General features: G+C 51.5%; 1 protein-coding gene across 1 annotated transcript; it reads left to right on the forward strand.

Moving 5' to 3' along the window:
* The first annotated feature begins 890 nt into the window (after positions 1-890).
* LOC147582726 (lipopolysaccharide-binding protein-like) lies at positions 891-24,176 on the forward strand. The gene is made up of 15 exons (XM_086702175.1): positions 891-1,145; positions 1,796-1,910; positions 2,745-2,873; positions 3,266-3,421; positions 7,447-7,510; positions 10,317-10,380; positions 11,503-11,594; positions 12,326-12,502; positions 14,029-14,088; positions 14,993-15,163; positions 17,769-17,836; positions 19,340-19,385; positions 20,287-20,350; positions 21,202-21,278; positions 22,671-24,176. The coding sequence occupies exons 1-15, from the start codon at positions 1,022-1,024 to the stop codon at positions 22,713-22,715; spliced, it is 1,452 nt and encodes a 483-aa protein (XP_086558301.1). The 5' UTR covers positions 891-1,021; the 3' UTR covers positions 22,716-24,176.
* Positions 24,177-24,482: the final 306 nt, after the last annotated feature.

Consider the following 24,482-nt stretch of genomic DNA (forward strand, 5'->3'; position numbering starts at 1 on the left):
CCGCGTTGGGCTCTGGGCTGATGGCTCAGAGCCTGGAGCCTGCTTCCGATTCTGTGTCTCCCTCTCTCTCTGCCCTTCCCCCGTTCATGCTCTGTCTCTCTCTGTCTCAAAAATAAATAAACATTAAAAAAAAAAGTCCGTGTTTTATTGCATATAAATCATATCTTAATAAAGTTGCTTTAACACAATGTAGGCAAGGGGCACCTGGGTGGCTCAGTCGGTTAAGCATCTGACTCTTGATTTCAGCTCAGGTCAGGATCTCACACTCCGTGGGTACGAGTCCCACGACTGGCTGTGCGCTGACAGCACGGAGCCTGCTTGGGCTTCTCTCTCTCTCTCCCTCTCCCTGCCCCTCCCCTGCTTGTGTTGTCTCTCTCTCTCCCTCTCTCTCAAAATAAATAAAGATATAAATATATGTTAAAATTAAAAAAAAAAAAAACAAAACAAGAGAATATTTACAACTGTCTGGAGCCTAGAGTCGCAGAATCCATCTGTCGTACGTGTGGCCTGACTTGAGATCATCTTGCAAGACGTCAGCGGGGAGAACGCGGGGGGCCCGTGGAGCCAGAGCACAGGCCTGGCAAGCTAAGGCAGTGGAAGGTCTAGTTGGAGAGGCGCGCCAGAGCCAAACAACGGGGTGTTGACATTTCAGTCTGTAAATAACGGAGAATGAATGGAGGTGTTCATCACGAGAGAGGTGTGGCAGGAAGGCTCCTCTGGCAGCACCGGGCAGGAGAGCTTAGAAGAGGAAGAGGGTGGGGGTTGTGGTCCCACTTCCGCTGCCCTTAGGCCAGAAACAAACCTCAAACGATTCCACAGGCGACTTTCTCCCCGTCTCAAGTTGCTAAAAACTGGACTGCCCCAAAGCCTTGAACTTTCCCCGTCTTCTCTTCCAGCTGGCTCAGTTCCTCCTCTGGCCCCTGGCTTTATAAGCACCTCAGTTCTGCTGTCACCTTCAATAAGGGAGGCTCCTACGGAGAGAGCCTGACCAACCTCTGCCCAGGACGCTGCTGAAAACTGGATGATGGCCAGGCCGTCCTGTGTGGTGTTGGCCCTGTTGCTGCTGGCGGAGGTCTCTGGGTCTGCAGAAGGGGCGTCTAATCCTGGGTTCGTGGCCAGAATCACCAGAAAAGGCCTGGAATACGGTAAGGGGGTCGGCCATCCCTCTGGTGTGGCTGTTGCCCACCAGAGTGGTGTCGCAACCAGGAGAAGGGGTCTTAGAAACCCTGGGTATGTCACTCTCTGGGCTTCAGTTTCCTCATCTTGAATAGCGGAGGCTAAGGGTGGGGCTAGACCGGCATTTTCCCCAGGGGGCCAGCGGACTGTCCTGGAATTGCTAGGACACACGGTAAAATACCGATTCCGAAGATCCGTCTACTACCGACGGAAGCGAGGCCTGGGAATCTGCATGGGTAACACAGGGTCCGGGCAATGGTGAAAAACCCGAAGGTTTGACTACACTGCAGTAACTCATTCCTCAAAAGCTCCCACGGTATCGTATCATTGCTTCCACGACCTTGTTGAATGAATAGATAACAACTGCCACTTACCTGGCACTTGGAATTCACGATCTAATTTCATTCTCAGGCGTAGGGTGGTATCATTGTTATTACCATTGTACGGGTGGGGGGAAGCGAGTCGCAAGGAATTCAAGGGGCTTGCTTGGGAGCACACCAATAGTAAATGACAAGTCCTACATTCAATCCCAGGCCGTGTGATTTCAAAGCCCAGGCATCCGACTGCTACGCTTGGCTGCCTCCCAGGGAATGAGCTGACTCCCCCCATTTCCCCTCAGCCCACCGCTATGGAATAGCCACCCTGAAGAAGGAGCTGTCCACGGTCAAGTTGCCTGATTTCTCAGGAAGCTTCAAAGTCGGTTGGATTAAAAGCGTGAGCTATGAGTTTTACAGGTGAGGTCTCCATTCTCCACTGCAGGGGCAGCAGAGGAGGAAGAATGGGGGCCTAGGTTCATGGGGTGGGAGGAAATAAACATGGAATCTTCACTTGGGTTAAAGGCAAAAGGATCACGGCCAGCTCTTGTGGGGCTTCTGGAAGGTTCTATATGTTTCTTGAATCATCAGGATGGGAAGGAGAGACTTAGAAACCATTTATGAGCCCCGTGAGGTCAGTGCTATAGAAACTACCCTTAGATTTTTGTTCTGCCAGAGACCCCCAGGTACTCTCCCGATTGCCCGGATGAGGGATCAGGCCATGCCACTTAAGGGTCAATAGCCCTACCCACAGCCCTACAGTATCCCTTGCATCTGGTTTTCACAGTGGGATACTTTTTAGTTTGTTAACACATCCAGATCTGCCACCAACTGGGAGTTCTTCAAGGGCAAGGGCTGAGCTGTGAATCTCTGTGTCCTCTGTGCCTAGAACCGGGTCTCACAGAACGGGGTCTCAATGGATGTTGGTTGAGTGAACTAATGAGTGTTGATCTGACAAGAGCCATGAACTCAAATGGCCACAGGGAGGGGGTATGTACCAGGTAGGGTGACTGTATCCATCACGGACCAGCCGAAAAAGCAGAATCCACACGAGGAACTTCGATGGAGGGAATCTAACATAGGGAACTTTCTCCAAGGTGTTAGAAGAACCGAAGAGCCAAGTAGAGGACAGTGAAGCGGCCAGAAATTCATAAAAACAGCGAATCACTAACAACCCTAGAGCCGAGAGCCTCGTGTGGAGGACTAACGGGCACCTGGCTTTTCTGGGTTTGAGAGTCTGCCTTCCTTCTCCAGACTGAAGATCCATCGCTTCGAGCTCAGGAACTCGGATTTGAGACTACGCCCAACGCAGGGGATCACAGCCTCCTTGACCAATAACTACGTGTCTGTCAGCGGGAACTGGAAGGTGAAAAAGGCTTTCATGTGAGTGGATTTGCGTGAGATTTGGGCAAGGGCAGGTCCTCCCACTCTGGGCTTCCATTTCTGGGTTCTTAAACAACCCGTCTAGGAAGGACCCAGATCTGACTATCCTGAAGACTCTATTTTATCATCTGTAGAATGGGGTCAATATTAACCCATCTCATAGATGCAGTTGTGGATTTAATAACAGAGCAGATGTAAGAAATTTAGCAGTGTGCCTGCCTGGCACACGGCAGATGTTCAATAAATGCTGGCTGTTTTAGCTCATGACAGAGTAGAGGCTCAGTTAGGATACACAGCTAGTTAGTGGGGAACTGGGGACTGGTCTGCATTCTATTGGCTCCTCTTCCTACAGGGGACTGATCATACATTTGCTTCCCATTTCTCCCAATCAGCACCCTCGATGGTACTTTCGACGTGCGTGTGGATGGCATTTCCATCTCGGTTTCTCTGAACTTGGGCAAGGACCAGTCTGGACGACCCACTGCCTCTGTGGCCCACTGCAGCAACTCCATTGGCCACGTCAGCGTCGACATTTCTGGATCTCTAAGGTAAGAGACTCCACATGCTTGCTGGAGATTCTCGGAGATGCCTCGACATCCGGCCCACCCAGGGATGCTCCCAGTGGGGCATAAGAGGAAGATTTAAGGTTCATCAAGATCAGAGGTCAGTGAACCTGCAGGCCGATCCAGTCTGCCTCGTGTTTTTGTAAATAAAGCCATGGGCACACAGCCACACTCACTCCCATGTCGTCTACAACTGCTTTAGCGCTACAAGGGCAGAGTTGAGTCATTGCAACAGAGACCGTGTGGCCTGCGATGCCAAAAATGTGCACTATCTGGCCCTTTAAGAAGGAGTCTGCCGGCACCTGGGCAAGAGGGCCTTTAATGGCAACCCAGGATTCCAAAGTGACTTGCCCGGAAGAGATGCTCAGTGAACATCGAATGAATAATGCCAGTCCCCAGATGACCGCCTTCCCTCCGCTGGGGTTGTCACTGCATCGCCCAGATCCTGGCAGGACACAGGGCCTAATTGCTAAGAATCTGATGAAGAGAATCTTAACTGGAGTGTGGACAGGGCTCAGGGATGTTCAACAAGGGGTGTTGAAACTCCTGGAGACTGACGACAGTAGGAAGCTGTTACCACCCCTAGGGGTGAAGGTGAAAGGGGAGGGAAGGGTGTTGCCAGAACCTAGAAAGAGCCGGAACCTTGGAGAAGGGGCCCTGGGGCAGGTATACTCACACACCCCGTCCCTGTGGCACAGCAGGAACACACCTGGGTGTAAATACCCCAACCCCTCGCTCATTCCTGCCTGCGCCCCCTCATCAGCCAGACAGCAAGAGAGCCTGAGGGATGAATCTCCAGAGGCCAGCCCCCAGGACACAGAGGAGAGCAGAAGGGAACTGGCAAGGGGGCGGTGGCAAACAGAACGAATAGCCAATCACCTCTTTGCTAGACATGAATTCGCTGGATGACCACGTTGGGGAAAAAAATGTCAACAGAAACATGGGGTCCTTTAATCCTGTCAGCTGCGGGGGCATTTATATTTCAGGAAGCCCAGAGACCGTTAACTGTGCATTTACTCTACTGACAAATGTTTTCTGCACAAATACGAGGGGCTTTGAACTTAAGGCTGCCATTTGGAAAAGGAAACTTTTAGTTGAGCCTGGATGGCTTTAAACCACTGTATTGTTTTATTTATTTAATTTTAATTTTTTTTACGTTTATTTATTTTTGAGAGAGAGAGAGAAAGAGACAGAGCGCAAGCAGGGGGAGGGCGGAGAGAGGGGGAGACAGAATCTGAAGCAGGCGCCAAGCTCCGAGCTGGCAGCGCAGAGCCCGATGCGGGGCTCGAACCCACGAACCGGGAGATCATGACCTGAGCCGAAGTTGGACACTTAACCGACTGAGCCACCCAGGTGTCCCACTACTGTATTGTTTTAACTGGGTGGGCATAATACCCCATTTCTCAGGAGCAAAGCCATGAAATTCTGTGTAGTTTACACACACACACACACACACACACAATGGAGATGAACACAGTGGCGGCCAGAGAAATATTTTAGCTAGTTTGTTATGGTGGTGATAGCTGCATGGGTGGGTGCCACTGATAGGGACACAGAAGTATGATTACCCATGGTCTTGACCCAAGTGGGGAGTTGGTAACTATTTAATTGTTCATTCAACAAATATTTATTGATCCCCTATTATTTGTCAGATCCTGAGCTCAATGCTAGGAATACGAGATGATACCCAACCCACAGGGTCCCCACCTTGGTGTAATTCGTATTCCAGTGGGGGGAAGGAGACATAAAGTATATTAATATCTATTGAATTGCTTTCAACATAGGTGTGATAACACGCTTATAAGGAGAGAGTCCAGATGCTGTGAATACAGAGGATTTACCTAGCATTTGGGCAGAGACAGATTCTTCACGGAAAGGGTATCTGAAACGAGCCTTGATTCTTAGCAGAAGAGGAGGAAGGGGGATCTTCTCCGGTGGAGGAAGAAACATGTGCAAAGATCCTGAGGCATGAAAAGTCTGTACTTCCCAGGAAGGGAGCGGAGGCCAGCGTACTTGAAGGGGTGGTGCTTAATTAGAAAGAGCGAAAGGGATAGGCGGGAGCCAGACTCTAGTCTTTGTTCCAACGTCAGGCAGCGGGGAGCCATTGAAAGATTTTAAGAAAGGCAGTGATATGATCAGATTGGCTTTTTTTAGAAGATCACTCCCTAGGAGATTAGAGCTGGGCAGAGTGAGTGGAGGGAGACCAGAGAGGAGAGAGGCAGTTGTCCGGGTGAGAGATGATAATGTCCCAGGCAGGTGATGGCAGTGGACGTGGGGGAAAGGGCATGTGACAGATTTAGGAGTTGGACTGAATCTGGGCAACAAGAGGAGGAATGGGGCCAGGATGACTTTATGAAGTCTGTGATCCAAGGAAAGTTTCTTACTGCTTCAGTCTGTTATGCTTCTACTCAGTGTTGGAGGGGTCCTCAGAGGTGTCAGAGGGGGTGGGCTTTTCTGGAAGCAACACCCCACCCACAGCTGTCAGGGACTCCAGCCGTGCTCTCTACAGCCAGCGTCATTCAGATCCACCCAGGGGGGCCAACGTTCACCCAGCCTATGAGTCCTGGGGCTTGCTCAGGGGACAGAACCCTGGAAAGTCCAAGATGCGTTCTGCAGAATCCCAGGGAATACTTGTGTCCGATTTTACTGCATGAATTTATAATATACCTACATTCATAATACACATCACTCAATCAGCAAGCATTGAATGGCAAAGAAAAATCTATGGGAGAAAAAATGTTACCAGACATGATTCCACAGACTCAGTTCAATCATTTCCCACAACCTCTCACCCTCACCCCAGGAGAGCACATAGCGTGGGATGTCTGTTTGGGGGCACAATTCTCACCGAGTGCTACCTGGGGTGGGGAGGGTTTCTCTGAGAGCAGCTTTACCTGAAGTGGGTTAGACTCACAGCATGAGCCCAGGAGGTTATTCACCAGTGGCCCCTCAACACCTAACTCAGTGCTTGGCCCATCAGAGGAGCTCAGTAAATGTTTGTTGAATGAATAACGACTTGCTAAACTGCCAGGTAAGTTGTTCAGTGGATTTCGTAGGGTATAAAGAATGGACCTTACCCTGCTTTCTTTTTCTTTTCTTGAGGTATAATTCACACATGACGTTATAGTAGTTCCAGGCGTACGACACAGTGACCCGATACTTGTATAGATTGTGAAATGATCGCCACAGTGAGTCTCGTTAACATCTGTCACCACACAGGGTTGCACGTATTTTTATGGTGATGAGAACTTTTAAGACCTACTCTTAGCAACTTTCAAATATGCAATAGAGCATTATTATCTATAGTCACCACACTGTACGTCATAGCCCCATGACTTATTGGTTTTGTAACGGACGTTTGTCCCTTTTGACCTCTTCCGCCCATTTTGCCCCCTGGCCCCGCAACCACCAATGTGTTCTCCGTAGCTATGAGCTTGATTGTTGTGGGGTTTTTTTAGATTCCACGCATAAGGGAGATCGTATGGTATTTGTCTTTCTCTGTCTGACTTATTTCACTTAGCGTAATATCCTCAAGGACCAGCCATGTTGTTGCAAATCGTAAGACATCCTTCTTTTTTATGGTTGACTAATATTCCTGTGTGTGTGTGTGTGTGTGTGTGTGTGTGTACCACATTTTCTTTATTCATTCATCCTTTGATGAACGTTTAGGTTTTTTTTATATCTTGGCTATTATAAATAATGCTGTAGTTAATACAGAGGTGCCGATAACTTTTCAAGTTAGCGTTTTCAGTTTCTTCAGATAAGGACCCAGAGGTGGAATTGTTGGGTCATATGGTAGTTCCATTTTCAATTTGTTGAGGATCCTCCATACTTCCTCCAGAATGGTTGCACCAATTTACGTTCCCACTAAGAGTACATGAGAGTTCCTCATCTGGCTGGGTCCCTTCTTGGGACAATGTGGGGGAAGATCAGATCCGCGAATGGCCCTCCTTTTTGGAGTCCCAGTTAATCACAAAGTGGATCCTGACTTCTTTCCTCTTTTTTTCCAGCTGGATCCTGAACCTCTTCCATAAAAGAATTGAAAACAATTTCAAAAACATCTTAGAACAAAAGGTAAGCAAAAGGATAAGTAGACTTGTGATTAATACAAGGACAGTTTGGCACGTACATAGGTACATATTTGATATTTGGAAAGAGCCTTGCCTCTTAAGTATGCTGTCATTTGAATGTGCTTCGTAAAACTTTCTTCATTTATGGTGCAAAAGCAAACTTCAAGGCTTTCCTAAGTTTGTGGGACCACGTACGCTAAATTGGCATTTGTAGCTGGCAGAGTGTTTGATATCTAGTTGTAGATAATATTACGGACATACGGACGAGTGACTTTGGTCGGATCCTTCCCTCACACCATACACAAAAATCAAGTCCAGGTGTTCTAAGGATTTAAATGAATGCCAAACCAAATCCAAAACTTTTTAGGAGAAAATCTCGGATATCCTTTTCACCATATTTAAGGTGAAACTTAAATATGACTCATTCTTAAATATTCTTAAATATGGCTCACCCTCCCCCCACCCCAAATGCGCCATATTGAAAATCATAGTGGGGCTGATCTTCAGTACCTCTCACCTCTGGAAAAAGCCTTGGAGGCAAAGAGTGCCTCTTCTTGGGAGTGCCTCTTCCACTTATCTGGTGTGTGTCTTTGGGCACACTGAAGGACCCCCTGGAACCTCACTCTACTCATTTGTAAAATTGGGACAATGAGCCCTACCTTGAAAGGGGCTGGTAAGGATTTGATTCGATAACCACTTAGCGCTCCTGGCACACAGGCTGTGCTCAGAGCACTCACCAGCATTACTGTTGGAGACTCATTTCTCAACTGCATTTCACCCTCCGGAATCTTTGCTCTTGACCACATGAGTCCTGCAGTCAGACCTCTGGGGTCTAAATCCCAGCTCTGCAACTTGTCTGACTGGGATGCTGTGGTTAACGGGCTTACCCTCTCTGAGCCCTGGGATTTTTTTTTTTTAATTTTTTAATGTTTCATTTATTTTTGAGAGAGAGAAGGAAAGAAAGTGTGTGTGAGTGGGGGAGGGGCAGAGAGAAAGGGAGACACAGAATCCGAAGCAGGCTCCAGGCTCCGGGGTGTCAGCACAGAGCCCGATGCGGCGCTCGACCTCATGAGTTGTGAGACCATGACCCAAGCCGAAGTCAGTCACCTGACCAACTGAGCCACTCAGGCGCCCCTGAGCCTTGGGATTCTTATTTATAAAACAGAAATAATCACAGTGTCTACACTGAAAAGCTGGTGGGAGGACCGTATGACATCATGCACACAGGCACTGATGAGTGCCTCATGCAGAGGAAGGGCAGAGTAACTGACACGAGGCTATTTTCATTGCCATGTATGCCCCAGGAGCCCTGTGCAGCAGGCTGAGGTCAGAGGCAAGTTGTGGTCTCTGCCCAGCTAATATAGGAAACATGGGCCGGAAAAATCTGGATACCCTGCGTCCAGTGGGGAATGGGGCAGGTGTCGGAGAGGCTGAGCCCAAGGACTGGTCAGTTTCCCGGGATGGGAGCCCTGGCTGCGGCCCCCACAGGACTGAGGGTGCAGATAGAGATATGAAGACAGAGAGGACCTCTGACCCAGGGGCTTGGGGTGGGCGAGGTCAGGCCCCAGCAGGGCCAGCTTCCTGGGTGGCGCTGCCCTTTCCTCGTGCTCCGGGAGAGGCCAGGTCAGGCCCACCTGATGCAAGCTGGCTTGGAGTTTGCACAAAACAGTGGTTCCCAAAGTGGGGAAACTTCCCCCAAACAAAGCGTTGATTTTAAGTGATTGTGGAGCCTCGGTATTGCATCATGCAGAATGATGGTGTGAACGAGTGATCCCCTTTGCAGTCCTCTCCCTCTTTCATCAAAGGGGAAGTCTCCATTTGGGGTCAACGTATCCTGAACGCTTCTCACAAAAAAAAAAAAAAAAAAAAAAAAAGGGAGCATTATCCAACGAGGCAGCCGTATCTAGCCTGGCTTTTTTTTTTTCAATCCCTTGTATTCTTTTTTCCCAGTTATATCGTGTGTATGCCAAGGGAGGCCAGCTTTTCGCTGACAAGTGCTATAAAATTTCTGTATTTTTTATTACGCGTATGTGATTCTTGAAAGGCCCCTTGATGCAAAGTGAACATTAAGTAAATGAAGAGGTGAGAAAGGCCAAGTCAGAGAGGTGGTGTAGGAATAGCAGAAGTTGGGAAATCGGAAGCGTAGGGACTTCTGGGATCGTGCAAGCCGGAATTCTGGACGTTGGGAGCAGGCTGGTGGCCACTGAGGACCTGGTCTCAGGACTCTCCTTCTGGCTTTGCTTTGGGGCCCTCTGGTGGCCTTTATCAGTACTGCCTGCAGCCCAGGCACCTTGCTCCGTAGGATCCCTTATTCCCAGGTAGCCGGGAGCCAGAGCAAGACGAGGAAGCCAAGGCGCTGAGGAAGGAGGGGTTGGAGCCTCTGGTTCAAGAGCTGCCTCCTGCACCTAACAGCTCGTCTGCTTTACCCCTCGCTCTCTAATAAGCGCGTCTACGTACTACACTTCTTGCCCCTCAGCTGCCAAGACATTGAACTGAGGACCGTGACAAGAGCAGACCCCGGGGCCAGACTTGGCCACCATCCACTTTTAACGTGGGTTCCAGAAAAGTCTAGGAACTTAAGCTGGGCCCCCGTGTGTGGCCCAGCCCAAATGGCACAGTGACCAAGTCTTGCGTGTTGATGAAGGTAGCGGCCTCTTCTCCCTTTCGACACGCTCCTGCCCCCCTCACACACCTACCTACAGGGTGGGGAGATAACCCAGGTTTCCTGGAGGGTGGTGGGGGGAAGGGCAGGGCCAAGGAGACAGAGGGTAGAGGGAGACTCACCTGACTTTCTCACGCACTTTGGACAGATCTGCGAAATGGTCCGGAAGTCAACAGCCTCTCACCTGGAGCCCTATCTCCGGACGCTGCCAGGTTTGGAGGCCCCCTCCCTTCTCTGGGTGCCATCAGATGCCAGGACACCCGGTACCCCTGGAGCCATCACCATCATCTCCCAAGAGCCCCGGGAGAACTTTCCCCACTAAGGACCTCTAGAGTTGGATACGGGGTAACCCCCTCTCTTGGGGGTCTCTTCCGGAGGTGGGGGACTCAGGAGAGTAAGGGTAGTGACTCAGAAACCTGCCGGGAGCACGAGGTGGGCAGAGAATGACAAACGCATGGGAGAATCACGGGTCGGCTCTGCCCTGGCTGCTTTAACGAAACCGGGATGCTCTGAACTCCCCGCGTAGGGCCGGGGGTCCACCCAGCCCTGCCCCTCTGGCTGCCACAGGGACCTTTTAAAATCAGGTCCGGTCTCCCCGTTTTCTTGGGACCTAGCGAAGATTCCTCTGACTCTCAGGACACTGAGCCCAGCTTCGAGTGACAAGGCCTTGCGTGGTCCGGCAATGCGGCCGGCCACACAGTCCCGATATGCCTCGAACATCGCCAACTCCTCTGATACACCCTACGCGCCTCTAATACGCTCTGTACTGGTACAAGATCCTTGCACATACCGTTCCCTCTGCCAGGAACGTCCTGCCCCACTTCCACCCCCCTTTCACTGAGTCAACACCCGCTCCTCCTTCAGATCAGAGCCCAAGCAACCCCTCCTCTGACTCCCTGTCCAAATCAAGCTGCAACCCCGTATTTCACCCTCTATTATACGGCTGATACCGTCCAAGGGACCTACGCTACCTAACAGACTTGCACTTTTACATTTATTTGCTCGAGCATTCAGTTGTCTTTCCCTATCTTCCTCCCCACCCTGGACTGTCAAAGGACAGGGATTTGGGCTCTCTCGCTCAGCTGTTTCCTCAGCCTTCTTGCATTACCCTTGGCACATGGCACATGCTCAGTAAACATTGAATGAACGAGTGAACGGATGCACACAGCACTCTCTTTGTGACTGAAGGTACCATGGATCGGCCCCAGCCCCATTTCCATTCTCCAAAGGCGAAAGTCCACGCGAAAGGAGAGCCCTGAAACTGTGCAGTGCACAACGCACACAACTGTGTCTGACTACCCTATTCATAACGCTGTCCCTTTCCTGTTCCACAGTTATCGCCATGATTGACCAGGTTGCCGGCATTGACTACAGCTTAGTAGGAGCTCCCCAAGTGACTTCTCAAGTCATAGACACACCCTTCAAGGTAAGTTGCTGTGGAGACGGGACTTTAGAGCTCAGGACTAGCAGAAAATCAGTTCTACCTCCCAGAGTCGGCTCCTCCCCTCCTTCTCCAGTCCATCTGCCTATAAGTCCCCATCCTTGGCCAGTGTCCACAGCAGCAACAGGAAACTAATATACCTTCTCTTGATTCCAGTCTCCTGCAGGATTCCCCGGGGGGTTGAGCCAGGCCCTAGAGCGCCAGCCTCCTCCAATCGTATTTACGAACCGAACACATCTGCTCCTTACTATGTGCCAGATGCTGAGTATTTGTACGAATATTGACTTATTTAAAATTTATGCCACCTAGAAACCATTGGCCCCATCCTAATTCGGCAAATGAAGCGGTCGAGGCACAAGGAAGCTGGGGACTCACCCAAAGTCCCAGAGCTAGTAAGTGGCAGGCCAGCGTTCACACGGACACAGTTAATCTCCAGACTCCATGCTTCCCACATGCTTTCCACGTGCCACATCCTGAGCCTGGGAGAACACGGCACATACCTCCCCACCCGGCTCGATAACAGGGAGATTTGGGACGGTTGTCGGGGTCTAAATATTGTGGGGCCAGAAGGACACTTTCAGGACCCCAGGCCCACATTCTGGAGAGGAACCACCACCCAGGGCGCAGGAGACTCCCCTAGGCAGGCTTTGGATGCCTCTGCCGGGCACCCTCTCTGGTAGGAACCTTCGGTGGGTGATGTGTCCCTCTGTCTCCAGGGTGAGTTCTTTGGCCGAAACTGGCTCTCCCCAGCCCCCTTCGATGCTCCTCCCATCAGGCTGTCTGAGAAACAGGACCACCCGGTCTACTTTGCCGTCTCCGAGTATGTCTTCAACACAGCCAGCCGGGTTTACCACCAGGCTGGGCGCATGAATTTCACCATCCAAAACCAGCACGTGAGTAAGAGAAGGAGGAGCCTGGGGGTCCCAGGAGAGAGCGTCAGGCAGGACGGTAGACCAAGGTTAGCGGTGTTCAGGGAAAGAACGTGCCATCTGAAACCTGCCATGTGGGTTCAAACTCAGGCTGTGCCTCAGTTTCCGTCTGTGCATGTGGATCCCAGAGCTGCCTCTTCCCCAGGGATCTGTAAAGAGCGTGGTGTCTGACCCACGATGCAGATAAGCTACTGTTGGTAGTACTTTCAAACGTAAGCCAGACTCTGTGGTGACCTGTCCGGTCCTCCAAGTGGCAGTGGACTTGGGAGAGAGGGATGAGGGGCAGCGCCCGTGAAGGATAAAGGGGAGAGGAAGGGGGAGTAGGAAGGGAGAGCCCTCAGCGGGAGATGCAGTCCCGACACCGACACCGTGGAGGAGGGGGCAGGCGGGCGCGCTGGGTAGGAGTGCTGGAGGGCCCCCAAGCCCACAAACCGTGAGATCGTGACCCGAGCCAAGTCGGAGGCGTGACCGACTCACCCACCCAGGCGCCCCCCCGCCGGTCTGGCTCATTGTCTTAATCCCGCCTGTGACCACCAAATTCTCCAGATCTATTACACCCTGGCTGTTCTCCGCCGGGGGCTGAGGGCTGTCTGGGAGAGTGTGGCCCCAGCACGAACGGTGTGGGGCCTGGATGAGACAGCAGGATGCTGCCAGCCACCTGCCCTCCTGGAAGTGGACCCCCTGAAGTCTGAGCCTCGCACCCCCACAGCCAAGCACTATGATGAGTGCCATACGAGCAGCCCACGGAAAGAGGGGATCGTGAGGGAGGAGAGATCCAGGAAGGTGGGCTGCGTACAGGTGCAGGCAGCGTTCGCCAAGCCGGAAAATCAGCAAGTCATTGGGGCCGGTAGAGGACGGCACCATGAGAGAGGTTGGGGGGCCAGCCATCTCTGGCAGTGATTAAATCCAGGTCGCGCAGGGGCGCCTGGGTGGCGCAGTCGGTTAAGCGTCCGACTTCAGCCAGGTCACGATCTCGCGGTCCGTGAGTTCGAGCCCCGCGTCGGGCTCTGGGCTGATGGCTCAGAGCCTGGAGCCTGTTTCCGATTCTGTGTCTCCCTCTCTCTCTGCCCCTCCCCCGTTCATGCTCTGTCTCTCTCTGTCCCAAAAATAAAAATAAAAACGTTGAAGAAAAAAAAAAAAATTTAAAAAAAAAAAAAATCCAGGTCGCGCTGGTTACGAGACCTCACTGGCCCTTGAGGGGAGCATCCTGAGATACTATAAACAACAAAAACCGACTTTTGTTAAGAGTTGACTGAGTTTCCAGGCACTTGGCGCTCTGCCCACACATGGTCTCATTCAGTCCTCGCACGCTCTGCTCGGCGGGTGCTATCATGATCATCCCCATTCTCCAGGCACAGGACCTAGCAAGGGGTGCCGGAAAGTAGTCCGCCAAAAAACTGGCAGGAGCGGTACTTGAACCCAAGCTGTCTGACCTCCAAGTCCACATCGCGTCCTGCATCTCAAGTAGCCTCGTGCTTCTTCTACTGCAGATTCCCCAGGACTCTCCAATCCGCCTGCACACCAACTCATTCCGGGCCATTATTCCTCAGGTAAGACCCGTGAACACTAATCTCGGAGTATAAGGCAACCCCTCGACCTAGACCAGATGTGGAGGTTGTACTGGCATGGCCACGAGCTGTGCCTACACTTCCTCCAAACAGCTTACCTATTAGAACGGGGGGTAAAGATAAAAGCTATTAATTTTTGCATGCACAAGTCCCATCATTCTCTGACCCCTTGTGGCATAAAGTCTCAGGATCTGGATTCGGATTGATTGCCTGTGTTTGAACCCTGGGTCTGCTGTTCTCCATCTCTGGAACTCTAGAGAGAGTTCTCCATCTCTGGAACTCTCCAACTCTGGAACTCCGTCTTGTCGGGCCTCAGTTTCCTCGTCTGTCAAACGGGGACGATAATAATACCTGACCCGCCGGGTCGCTGGGAGGGTCACACGGGAGATGATAGCACCGAACCAGCGCAAATGTATAAGATCTTTCTGGGGCACGAGGGGGGAGGGCACATCGGGCCGGCTCATAATGTGGGGCTAGGCCACTAATTGATATTTGTTTGACGGATATGTGAAGCGTAGCTGAAAAGCGGCGGAAGCCGAGTGGAGAACAATCAGTGCCCCCTCTCTTGACCCAGGCAATTCAGCCCCAGCCCCAAACTTACACTGTAGTCAACACAAGCTGGGCCGCATAGGCAGCAGTATGGCGACCATCCCTGTTACCGGAGCGTGCCCACTGGGGGTGTCTCTCGCTTTATTAGACAACACCTGTCTATTGGAAAGAGTTCTGGAAAACACAATGCCCGCCCTCCTGTCATACTTCCACTGCTGGTCAAAGGCCCTTGGAAGTTTGGACTTTGGGGATCTGCCCACCTGCCCTTCCCTGATACAGCTCGGGCTCCTTCTGTCTGTCTCCCGCCCTCCCCTGAGTCTCTGCCCTCTTTCTCCAGCTGGCCAGGTTGTACCCCAATACGGAGCTAGAGCTTGAGACGTCTCCCGAATCGGCCCCGTTCCTGATGTTCACCCCTGGAAGTGTGACCCTCAGTCCAGTGATAGACATCCAGGCCTTCGCTCTCCTGCCCACCTCCTCTGAGCGCAAGCTACTCTTCAAACTCAGGGTGGTAAGTCTGATCCCAGCTCCCCAGAGGAGCAAGGGGTTCCACCTGCCACGGTGTGAGCCTCTCCCTCCTCTGAAGGACCGGGAGACTGCACAGTTCATAGACGCCGGAGGCTGCTTCTCCTTGCCAGCGGCATGAGGGGACCTTGCATTTCAGGCTTCCCAAGGGCATACTTAATCACATCATACACTGTCACAATTGCGAGAAAGCTTAAAAGTCATTCCCTCCAGCTACGCTGGACAATTTTAGCTTGCGCACTCTTACATTTGCTATAAAAACGTGTTTGACTTAAAGCACAACCCTTCTGAAATTAGTATAAATAACAATCATCAAATTACCTTTTTAAAGAAGGTATAAAATGTAAAGAAGTCTTACGACGGCAATACTCTCCAAACTGAGCTACACGTTCAACACAATCCCTATCAAAATCCCAGCTGGCTTTTTTTGACCAGCTGATCCTAAAATTCATATGCAAACTCCAGGGGCCTAGAATAGCCAAAACAATCCTGAAAAAGAAAAACAAGCTGTAGAGCTCCTACTTCCCTATTTCAGAACTTACTAGAAGGCTACAGTAATCAAGATAGTGTGGTGCTGGTGCAAAGAGAGACATACGGATCAACGGAATAGAATTAGGAATCCAGAAATACATCACCATATTTACAGCCAAATGATTTTCAACAAGGGGACCAAGGCAATTCAGTGGAGGAAGAATAAGATTTTTTTTAAGTTTACTTATTTTGAGAGAGAGAACACGTACTAGTGGGGAAGGGGCAGAGAGAGCAGGAGAGAGAGAGAACCCCAAGCAGTCTCCCCAACACTGGGCTCGATCCCATGAACCATGAGATCACGACCTGAGCCGAAATCAAGAGTTGGACGCTTAACCGACTGAGCCACCCAGGTGCCCCAAAAAGAAGTTTTTAAGAAATGGTGCTGGGACAACTGGATATCCACATGCAAAATGAAACCAGACCCCTTCCTTATACCTACACAAAAAATTGACTATAAGTGGACCCCAAACCCAAAGGTGGGAGCTAAAACTACAAAACTCTCAGAAAAAAAACACAGTGTTAAATCTTCTTGACCTTGGGTTAGGCAAAGGCTTCTGAGATGCAAATCAAAAGCATGAACAACAAAATTAAAAAATGGGTAAACTGGACGTCACCAAAATTAAAAACTTCTGTGCTTCAAAGGACATAATTCAAAAAAGTGAGAAAACCCCACAGAAAGAGAGAAAGCAAAGCAATATGCAAAGCATATATATGGGAATAGATGTGCTTCCAGAATATATAAAGAACTCTTACAAGTCAGTCATAAAAACGACAAGCCAGGGACGCCTGGTTGGCTCAGTCGGTTAAGCGTCCGACTTTGGCTCAGGTCATGATCTCACGGTTCGTGAGTTCGAGCCCCATGTCGAGCTCTGTGCTGACAGCTCAGAGCCTGGAGCCTGCTTCGGATTCTGTGTCTCCTCTCTCTCTCTGCCCCTCCCCCGCTCATTCTCCACCCCCTCCCTCTATCTCTCTCTCTCAAAAATGAATAAACATTAAAAAAATTTAAATGACAATCCAATTTCAAAAGGGGCAAAACACTTCTGCTTCTGGGAAGATGGGCTAGATAGATGTGCATTTCCCCCACTCCTGCTGAGTACAACCAAAAACCTCACACATTACATATAAAATAAACAAGAAAACTCTGAAAGGCAGAGAGAAAAAGGTGGATGGGCCAGGGGCCTCAGGATCTAAGGAACGGCATGATGATGAGTGCCCTGGGTTTTCTTTTTGCCCTACAGAGTTCAATTTGGGGCAAGGTGGAAACACTCCCAGGCACAAGCAAAAAAGAGCCCCAACAACATCCTCCTGTCTCTAGCCAAAGGACCAAAAACGGGACAGCCTCGTAAGACAGAAAACTTATAGACAATCCATAACTCGCTTAAGGCTATACCAACATGCCCAACACCCCTGCCGGGGTGTGTCAGTGGAACAGAGAAAAGGAGTGAATTAAAAGATAGGACGATAGAAATGAGCCAGTCCGAACCCGCAGACTGAACAGACGTAAGGAGCCTCAGGGCCCCGTGGGACTCCGACAAAAGATCTCACCTTCATGTCTTCAGAGTCTCAAAGTAATAATGGCTGGGAATTCCCCAAATTTGGCAAGAGACATAAATCCAGAATAGCGAACCACCCTAGATGTCGCCTGGTTCAACCCCACCCCTCGACGGACCAGGCCTCGGGGTCGGCTGGTGGTATCTTTAAATGTCCCTAGGGCTCAGGGACTCTCTGAACTTCTCTTAGTAACCTGCTTCAAAGCCCAGTCATACTTGTCGGTGGACGGTCTCCCTATTCGAATGTTCTGTGTCTTTAGCTCCGGCTTATTTCCCCTTTTTGATGCTTCCATTAAGACCTCTAAAACCCCGGCTCACCTTTCTTAAAATCGGCTGGGGAGCCACCAACATTCTGCATCCCCAGCCCACAATCCTCGGGTCACTCCTTTTCACCTACATGTTCCACATCCCGCCGTGGCTTCTATTTCTGAAGAATTCTCTCCTGGACTGGGAGCCAACCTGACTTCTACGTGGGCTGAGAGTCTGAGTTACCCCCCTTTGGTTTTCTAGACAACCAACGTCTCCGCCACCATCAATGTGAGCTCCGGCAGGGTCGTTGGTTCGGTCACCACGGGCAGGTAAGAGGCCGTAGGATGAGGGGAGGAAATAGGGCAAGATGGGGAGAACCCGGCAGTGGTTAGAGCATCTAGTCTGTTCGCTGATAGGACTGGCATTGACCCTTGGAAACAGAGATCTCCACGGGGGCTGGCCTATCCTGTAATCTGGGTGCCCCTTCGGAAAGGCATGTTGACATGGCACGCATGAAAGTCATGCTTCCCTGTCCCCTCTCAGGCGTCAGTGGAGGAGCCGGACTTCCGCAAAGGGATAACTTAGGAATCGTAATCTACCTGGAAGACGCGGGGCTCTGCAGGGACTTTGTATAAAAGATTGAGAAAAACGATCAGTAACCTGCACAGGAGAAAGGGAGATTTGGGATGCAGAGGGTCAGTAGGCAAGTCCTTACCTAACCAGGGGGCCAGTGGGGGCAGCGGGGGGGGGATGCAGGCTTTGGGCAGGAGGGAGTATATCCCCAGCGAGGGCTGGCGCTTCCCCTGGTGGTGTCCTCCGTCTGGAGCCCTCACCTGTGTCCCGTGTGTCACTGGCTCTGGGTGCTGCTGCCTGCTGGGGAACGGGTGCAGCGGGTGCGTCAGAGGAACTGATTCCAGGCTCCGGGGCTAGATGCGTGTTGGCTGATTAAAGTGCACTGACCCCATTAAGATGAACATCTCCTTTAGAGGCCTTTAAAGAGAGAAGCCCATGGTGAACATGTGGGCCGTGCAGAGGTCCCAGAATTTGAGTTTATGCATAAACCTGGCTAGGGGTGGGGTCGCAGTATCCGAGCGGACAGCCAAGGGCTTGGGCTGTGGAGAGACAACAAAATGAGGGGGGACTTAAGAGGACCTCACACAGTGGTTTCATCAAGGAACTAGCAGAACGATTCTGCCCTATGAGAAGAAAGCAGAGATCAGCCCAGGGTAGTTAGAATCCCTGAACAAGAGAGCCCGGCCAGCAGCCAGGAGGTTCAATGGGGAAAGCGGGGGGAGGGGGGGGCGTTGGCTGCTACAGCGACAGCAACCGAGGTCCCTGGAACAATATTGTCTGTTCCCAGACAAGAACAATGATAATTGTTTGCATAATTATCATGCAAATAACGCGTGCTCATGGCAAGAAAAAGTTGGAAATTGCAAAGGTGTAAAAGAAAACCACCCCGAATCCCCCCAAACCCTGCCACGTAGTACTAGTTTCCCGCTTCCTTCCGTTTTTTGTGCCGTTTTACATAATCGGACGAGCAGAGCATTAGTTTTTGTATCCCGCTTGTTCCAGTCAGTGTTTGTATCGTCACAATTTATGTAAGTTGTTGCAGATGCTCTGCCAGCCTTATTTTTAACAACATCGCTTCTTCTTAAATCACCGGGCATGCTTGAAGGCCTTAAAAATGCGCCACACTGCAGAGAAACGCTGGGGTGCCCAGGCCCCGGGGAAACGGCCTTGCCCGTGGGCACTGGGTGCTCCCCTCGGGTAACGGCGAGGAAGTAGCGGTCACGGCTCACGGTGACCCGTGCCTCTCTTTCTCCACGCAGTAAGCTGAAATTGGAACTGAAACACTCCAACGTCCGTTACTTCAACGTGAGTTGTTTTCCCCAGCACCTCTTCTGCGTGTTCTCCGAGCAGGGATTCGGCCCGGGGGGGGGGGGGGGGGGGGGAGGCCACAGAAAACGCATCGTGGAAACGGATGCCGTGTCTAAAAGTTAATCCTCCAAGAAGGGCGTTGCCTGAGGGCCAACAGAGGCAACAGGACGTGGACATCAAGAGCGTTGAAGGAAGATAGATCTGGGCGCTTGTACCAGATGTACCGCTGGGTTACTGCGTGACGTGGGGAAAATGACTTAACCTTTCTGGGCCTCAGTTTCCCTGACCGTAAAATGGGAATACTGATACCCACCCCAGCTACTTCGAACGGGAGCTATCACGTGACACGGGGCAATGAATTTAGTAAGACCCTTTGACAAAGTGCCTCACACAGAGTAAGCTCTCGGTATATATTCAGTGTCGTGATATCATGATAATAGGAGCCCGGGTCCACAACACCTTACCCAAAGCCCTTAGAGCTGATGGGCTTCAGAGTTGAGAAATTTTGACAGGAAATCTGGGGCGTCCAGCATGGGTTAGCTAACTCTTTCAGGGGGATCTGGGGCAGCGCTCTATCACCAAACACATTAAAACTTCTGCAGCAAAATTTTAAAGTGTTTGCACAGAGTGGAGTAAGAACCACGAAATATCCCGACGGCAGTTCAGGTCCGGGGTTGCCATAAGATGAGCCTGTACGTCCTGATGGCGAAGGAAGGTCAGAGAGTGGGGTTTAGGAGATCGGGAGTAAGGAGCTGTTTGTTCATCCGCAGCCAACCTGCTTTGGGAGTGGGGTGGCATGTCGGTGTTTCTGGAGGCGGGGGCCAGGCAGATGTCCTTCCCTCGGACTCGTTTTCATTCACATCTTGTTTGTTCCCTTTGCTCTGCGCCCCCCCCCCAGGTGGATCTGATGGAAGCCATCCTCAATTACTACGCGCTGCACACCCTGTACCCCTCTCTCAACGGTAAGCCTAGCTGCTACCGTGCAAACGTTGAATTCTACCCTTTCTGTAGGAGTCAGGGATCAGTCGGCCTGCCGCTTACCAGGCTGAGCCCCTCTTCTTCCGGGACCCCGCGCTCATGGAGCGCACGCTTTGTTGGGAAGGCAGACGTGTAACAGGCAGTGACAACCTGCGTGACAAATGCCTTGACAGAGGAAGCACAGGGTGCTGTGGGAGCTAGGAGGAGGCATTGAACATGACTTAGAGGTCGGTCCAAGCTTCCAGGAGGTGAGGGTCAAGTTGAGTCCCAAAGCACAGGGAGTTGGGTCAAGGGATGAGGGGCATTCCAGGCAGCACCTGGAGAACATCTGGAGTTGGCACCCCGGGGTTCTGGGCCAGGATGGGTGACTGACTTGCTCGGTGACCTTGACCTTGATGGAAGCAGCGCTTGGCCCAGTAGCTGCCGGAGAACCAGCAGGCCTCCTTCTACGCCACGGCCTTCTCCAGCTGGCCTCACCACCTGCCTTTTACCACCACGAGGTTAGAGCAGGAAGTCATCCTGGAAAAGAGAGAGCGGCAGAGATGATGGTCCTCGGGGACGAGTCCCTGGTTATAAGTAGAGCATGTCCCATCCCGGGCCGCTCTGGCTGGTGGAGGCTGTCCACATCTGTCCCCTCCTGAGGAAGCCGCATTTGCCGGGCATTTTCATCTACATGCCCCGCTCCCCACAGAAAACCGGCCCCGAATCCAGCAGCCTACCACATTTCAAAGCAGCCCGCCCTGTCACCGGCCAGCGGCCAATGCAGTGAGCTGTGTCCCCACACGTCCTCAGCCTTCTCCGTCCAACCCGTGTCTCTCTGCTGTTTATCTTCCAGCAAAGCTTGAGGAGGGCTTCCCTCTGCCTCTGCCAAGGGACACCTACCTCAACAGTTTGGAGCTCCACGTCCACAAGGTCAGTGAGACGTGGGGTCTGGATGGGGAGCCCTAGGGCCTCCTGGGAGGGCTGCTTTCGGGGCTGGTAGACATTAGGGGGAGCCCCTGATTCCCGCTTACATCCTGGACCTAATGTTTATAGGAACAAATATATTTGTTTTAAATTTTGGAGGGCAGACACAGGTTTGGATTATGTGGAATCTTGGCTTCGTGCAGAAAGGCTCAGTTGCCAGTAATTCAGTTCAAACACCTTAACTGCACATCAGCAATGTGGAGGGCCCTATACCCATGTGTGACAAGAGGAAAGCGTGCACAGGGGTCAGATTAGATGCACCACTTCCGGGTTGATGAGCCAGAACCTCCTTGGTGATGTGAGAGTCCCCACTGGGCCACCAGCCAGCCTTCCCTCCCACAGCAGCAAGGGATGTTCCCGGAGAAAAACTGACCAGGCCTTTTAGCGCAAGAAGCACGTCAGGGGCAGGGACAGAGACAATGACAGTTTATAACTCCAGAGACACCCATGTCTTCAGTGTTCATAGCATGTTCTTACTCCAAGGTAATTCTAGACTACATCCTTATAAATTAATTATGCGAGGGGAGTAAACTGAGGCAGCACCCAGAGGCACGTTGTTCTCCTGGGAGAAAAAACTTCTGGGGGACGGACAGTGACATTCATGCGTGTCTTCCAGAACTCAGCGGATCGGGAAATGCAAATAAATTCCCGGGGGGCAGGCAGCTGAGAGGGACGGTGTTTCTTTTTTTTTTTTTTTTTTTAATTTTTTTTTAATGTTTATTTATTTATGAGACAGAGAGAGACAGAGCGTGAACGGGGGAGGGTCAGAGAGAGGGAGACACAGAATCGGAAACAGGCTCCAGGCTCTGAGCTGTCAGCCCAGAGCCCGACGCGGGGCTCGAACTCACGGACCGCGAGATCATGACCTGAGCCGAAGCCGGACGCCTAACCGACTGAGCCACCCAGGCGCCCCGGGACAGTGTTTCTAAAAACCTCCAAGACCTGGGGCGCCTGGGTGGCGCAGCCGGTTAAGCCTCCGACTTCAGCCAGGTCACGATCTCGCGGTCCGTGAGTTCGAGCCCCGCGTCGGGCTCTGGGCTGATGGCTCAGAGCCTGGAGCCTGTTTCCAATTCTGTGTCTCCCTCTCTCTCTGCCCCTCGCCCGTTCATGCTCTGTCTCTCTCTGTCCCAAAAATAAAATAAACGTTGAAAAAAAAAAAAATTAAAAAAAAAAAAAACCTCCAAGACCTAAAGGCATGGCCTTTGCACTTGACCCAGTGTTTCGGTTCAAGTGAGAACGTGCCTCTAGACCCAGTGGGGGTTCCCCTGTCGGGAAGCCCCTCTCCTACGCTGCTCACAAAGTGAGCTTTCTTGTGGGTCCTGTTTGCCTCCTCTCCAGAACTTCTTGCTCTTGGGGGCCAACCTTGAAGAGGCCGAACACTGAAGAGGAGTAGCCATGGCCGGAGGAGGGGACGACATCACAGCTGGGGCTGCCCCTGCCCCCGTGGGGGTCCGGAGGCTGCAGCCGCACTGCCTCCACTCCCGTGAGGGCCCCCTCCACATGGACACTAGTCACCGGGGAGCCTGTGGCACCTGAACACACGCCTGAACAGGTGACCCCTTCCCCCCCCCTTTCTCCTCCTCCTCCTTCCCGTGTCCCTTCGTGGTTTCTTTACGGCTGCCCTTAGCCTTACTCTGGGCGGCTCGCCCCTGGCTACCTACCTGCCGGCCACCGGAATAAACTTCAGTAAAGGGGTAAAGCATAAGCACTGTCTAGTCGCCACACGGCTCAAAGCACCTCGCTCACCACGAAACATGAACTTAGTCCCCTGTGTCCTTTGGTGTCGTGGTTACAGGAGCAAGAGTCAGACAGAGGGGGCTCAGCGCTTCCTTGATGTGTGGTATTTATCGAAATGGGAACGGGGCGCCTGGGTGGCTCAGTCGGTCGAGCGTCCGACTTCGGCTCGGGTCATATCTCGCGGTTCATGGGTTCGAGCCCCGCATCAGGCTCTGTGCTGACCGCTTGCTCAGAGCCTGGAGCCTACTTCAGATTCTGTGTCTCCTTCTCTCTTCTGCTCCTCCCCAGCTCACGCTTTGTCTCACTCTGTTTCTCAAAAACAAATAAATGTAAAAAAAAAAAAAATTTTTTTTAAAGATCCTTTAATACACTAGGAGTAGGATGACAGACTTCCAAATTTTAAATAAATCTGTCTTGAACCATCAACCAACAGCATAGCTCTGATGAAATCATAGAAGTGTTCTGTTTTTTACCTCGGAAGGCCCAGGAAATGAGCCAGCAAGTTCCGATGACCTTACCCAGGAAAATCCAGGGTGCCTAAGAGTGAAGATGGGAGATGGTCAGCAAGGATGGTGAACGATAGTGAACCAAAGTGAAATATTTGCCTTGAATGCTCAGTTAGTTACCAAAGGCTGATGTCCAGCCTACTGTGTTCTGTGCTGATAAACTCCCTGTCCAGCTAGCCCCCACTGTCCCCTGAAGGCAGGAATTCCTGCCTCTCCAAGCCAGGCTCGGGCATAAGGTCTTTTGTCCAAGATCATTTCCTCTAGCATCTCCATTAGAAGTCTGTCACCATCTGTCATCTCTCATGGAGAAGGCAGCTTTGTGAGGGGTCATTGTCATGTGAAAAACCTGCAACCTACACCATCCCCTTCCAAGACAATGGGTGACTTTTCTGATCTGACCACTTCTGTGTCCCTAGACTCTGACTTCCAACCCCAGTCCTTCTGGGACAATTCAGCAGGAGTCCTCCCGAAAGCCTGTGGGTCACCCATCTTCCTTCTCCACCTCCATTCCTGAGGGACCTTTCTGAAGCCGGAAAAACAGCTGGGCCCGTCCCTGGCGCTCCCTTGTCTGAGCACACAGGACAGCCCATTCAGGATTTTCCTAATTTTCAGCTGAAATCTGTGATCAAAAATTGACCCATTCGTATTTTCAGAGCTCAACATGTCACCCTGATTGCCGGATGCCTCGGTTTGGTGGCATATTTTCTTAAAGAATCCTGTTGAAAGTTCTGCCCCTGGGTGGCGGTGGGGACAGCCTGCATTCAGAGGGGGTTAGGTATTAGGGAGCCCTCCCCAACCCAGCTCTTACGAACAACAAAGCTGACATTTTCGTCTCCTTCTGCCTGATTCCTGCTTCTCACCTGGCGTGACTCAAGAGAATTTAAAGTGACAAGATCAGGGGCGCCTG

Source organism: Puma concolor, chromosome A3, assembly GCF_028749965.1.
Source record: "Puma concolor isolate L17-30 chromosome A3, mPumCon1.1.hap2, whole genome shotgun sequence".
NCBI classification, from domain to species: Eukaryota; Metazoa; Chordata; class Mammalia; order Carnivora; family Felidae; genus Puma; species Puma concolor.

Excerpts from the sequence above, each read along its gene's own strand:
- LOC147582726 (XM_086702175.1), top strand. The coding sequence starts at position 1,022 with ATGATGGCCAGGCCGTCCTGTGTGGTGTTGGCCCTGTTGCTGCTGGCG. Across the intron at positions 17,837-19,339 it reads GGTTCGGTCACCACGGGCAG|TAAGCTGAAATTGGAACTGA; the intron begins GTAAGAGGCCGT and ends TTCTCCACGCAG. Across the intron at positions 20,351-21,201 it reads CCTGTACCCCTCTCTCAACG|CAAAGCTTGAGGAGGGCTTC; the intron begins GTAAGCCTAGCT and ends TTTATCTTCCAG.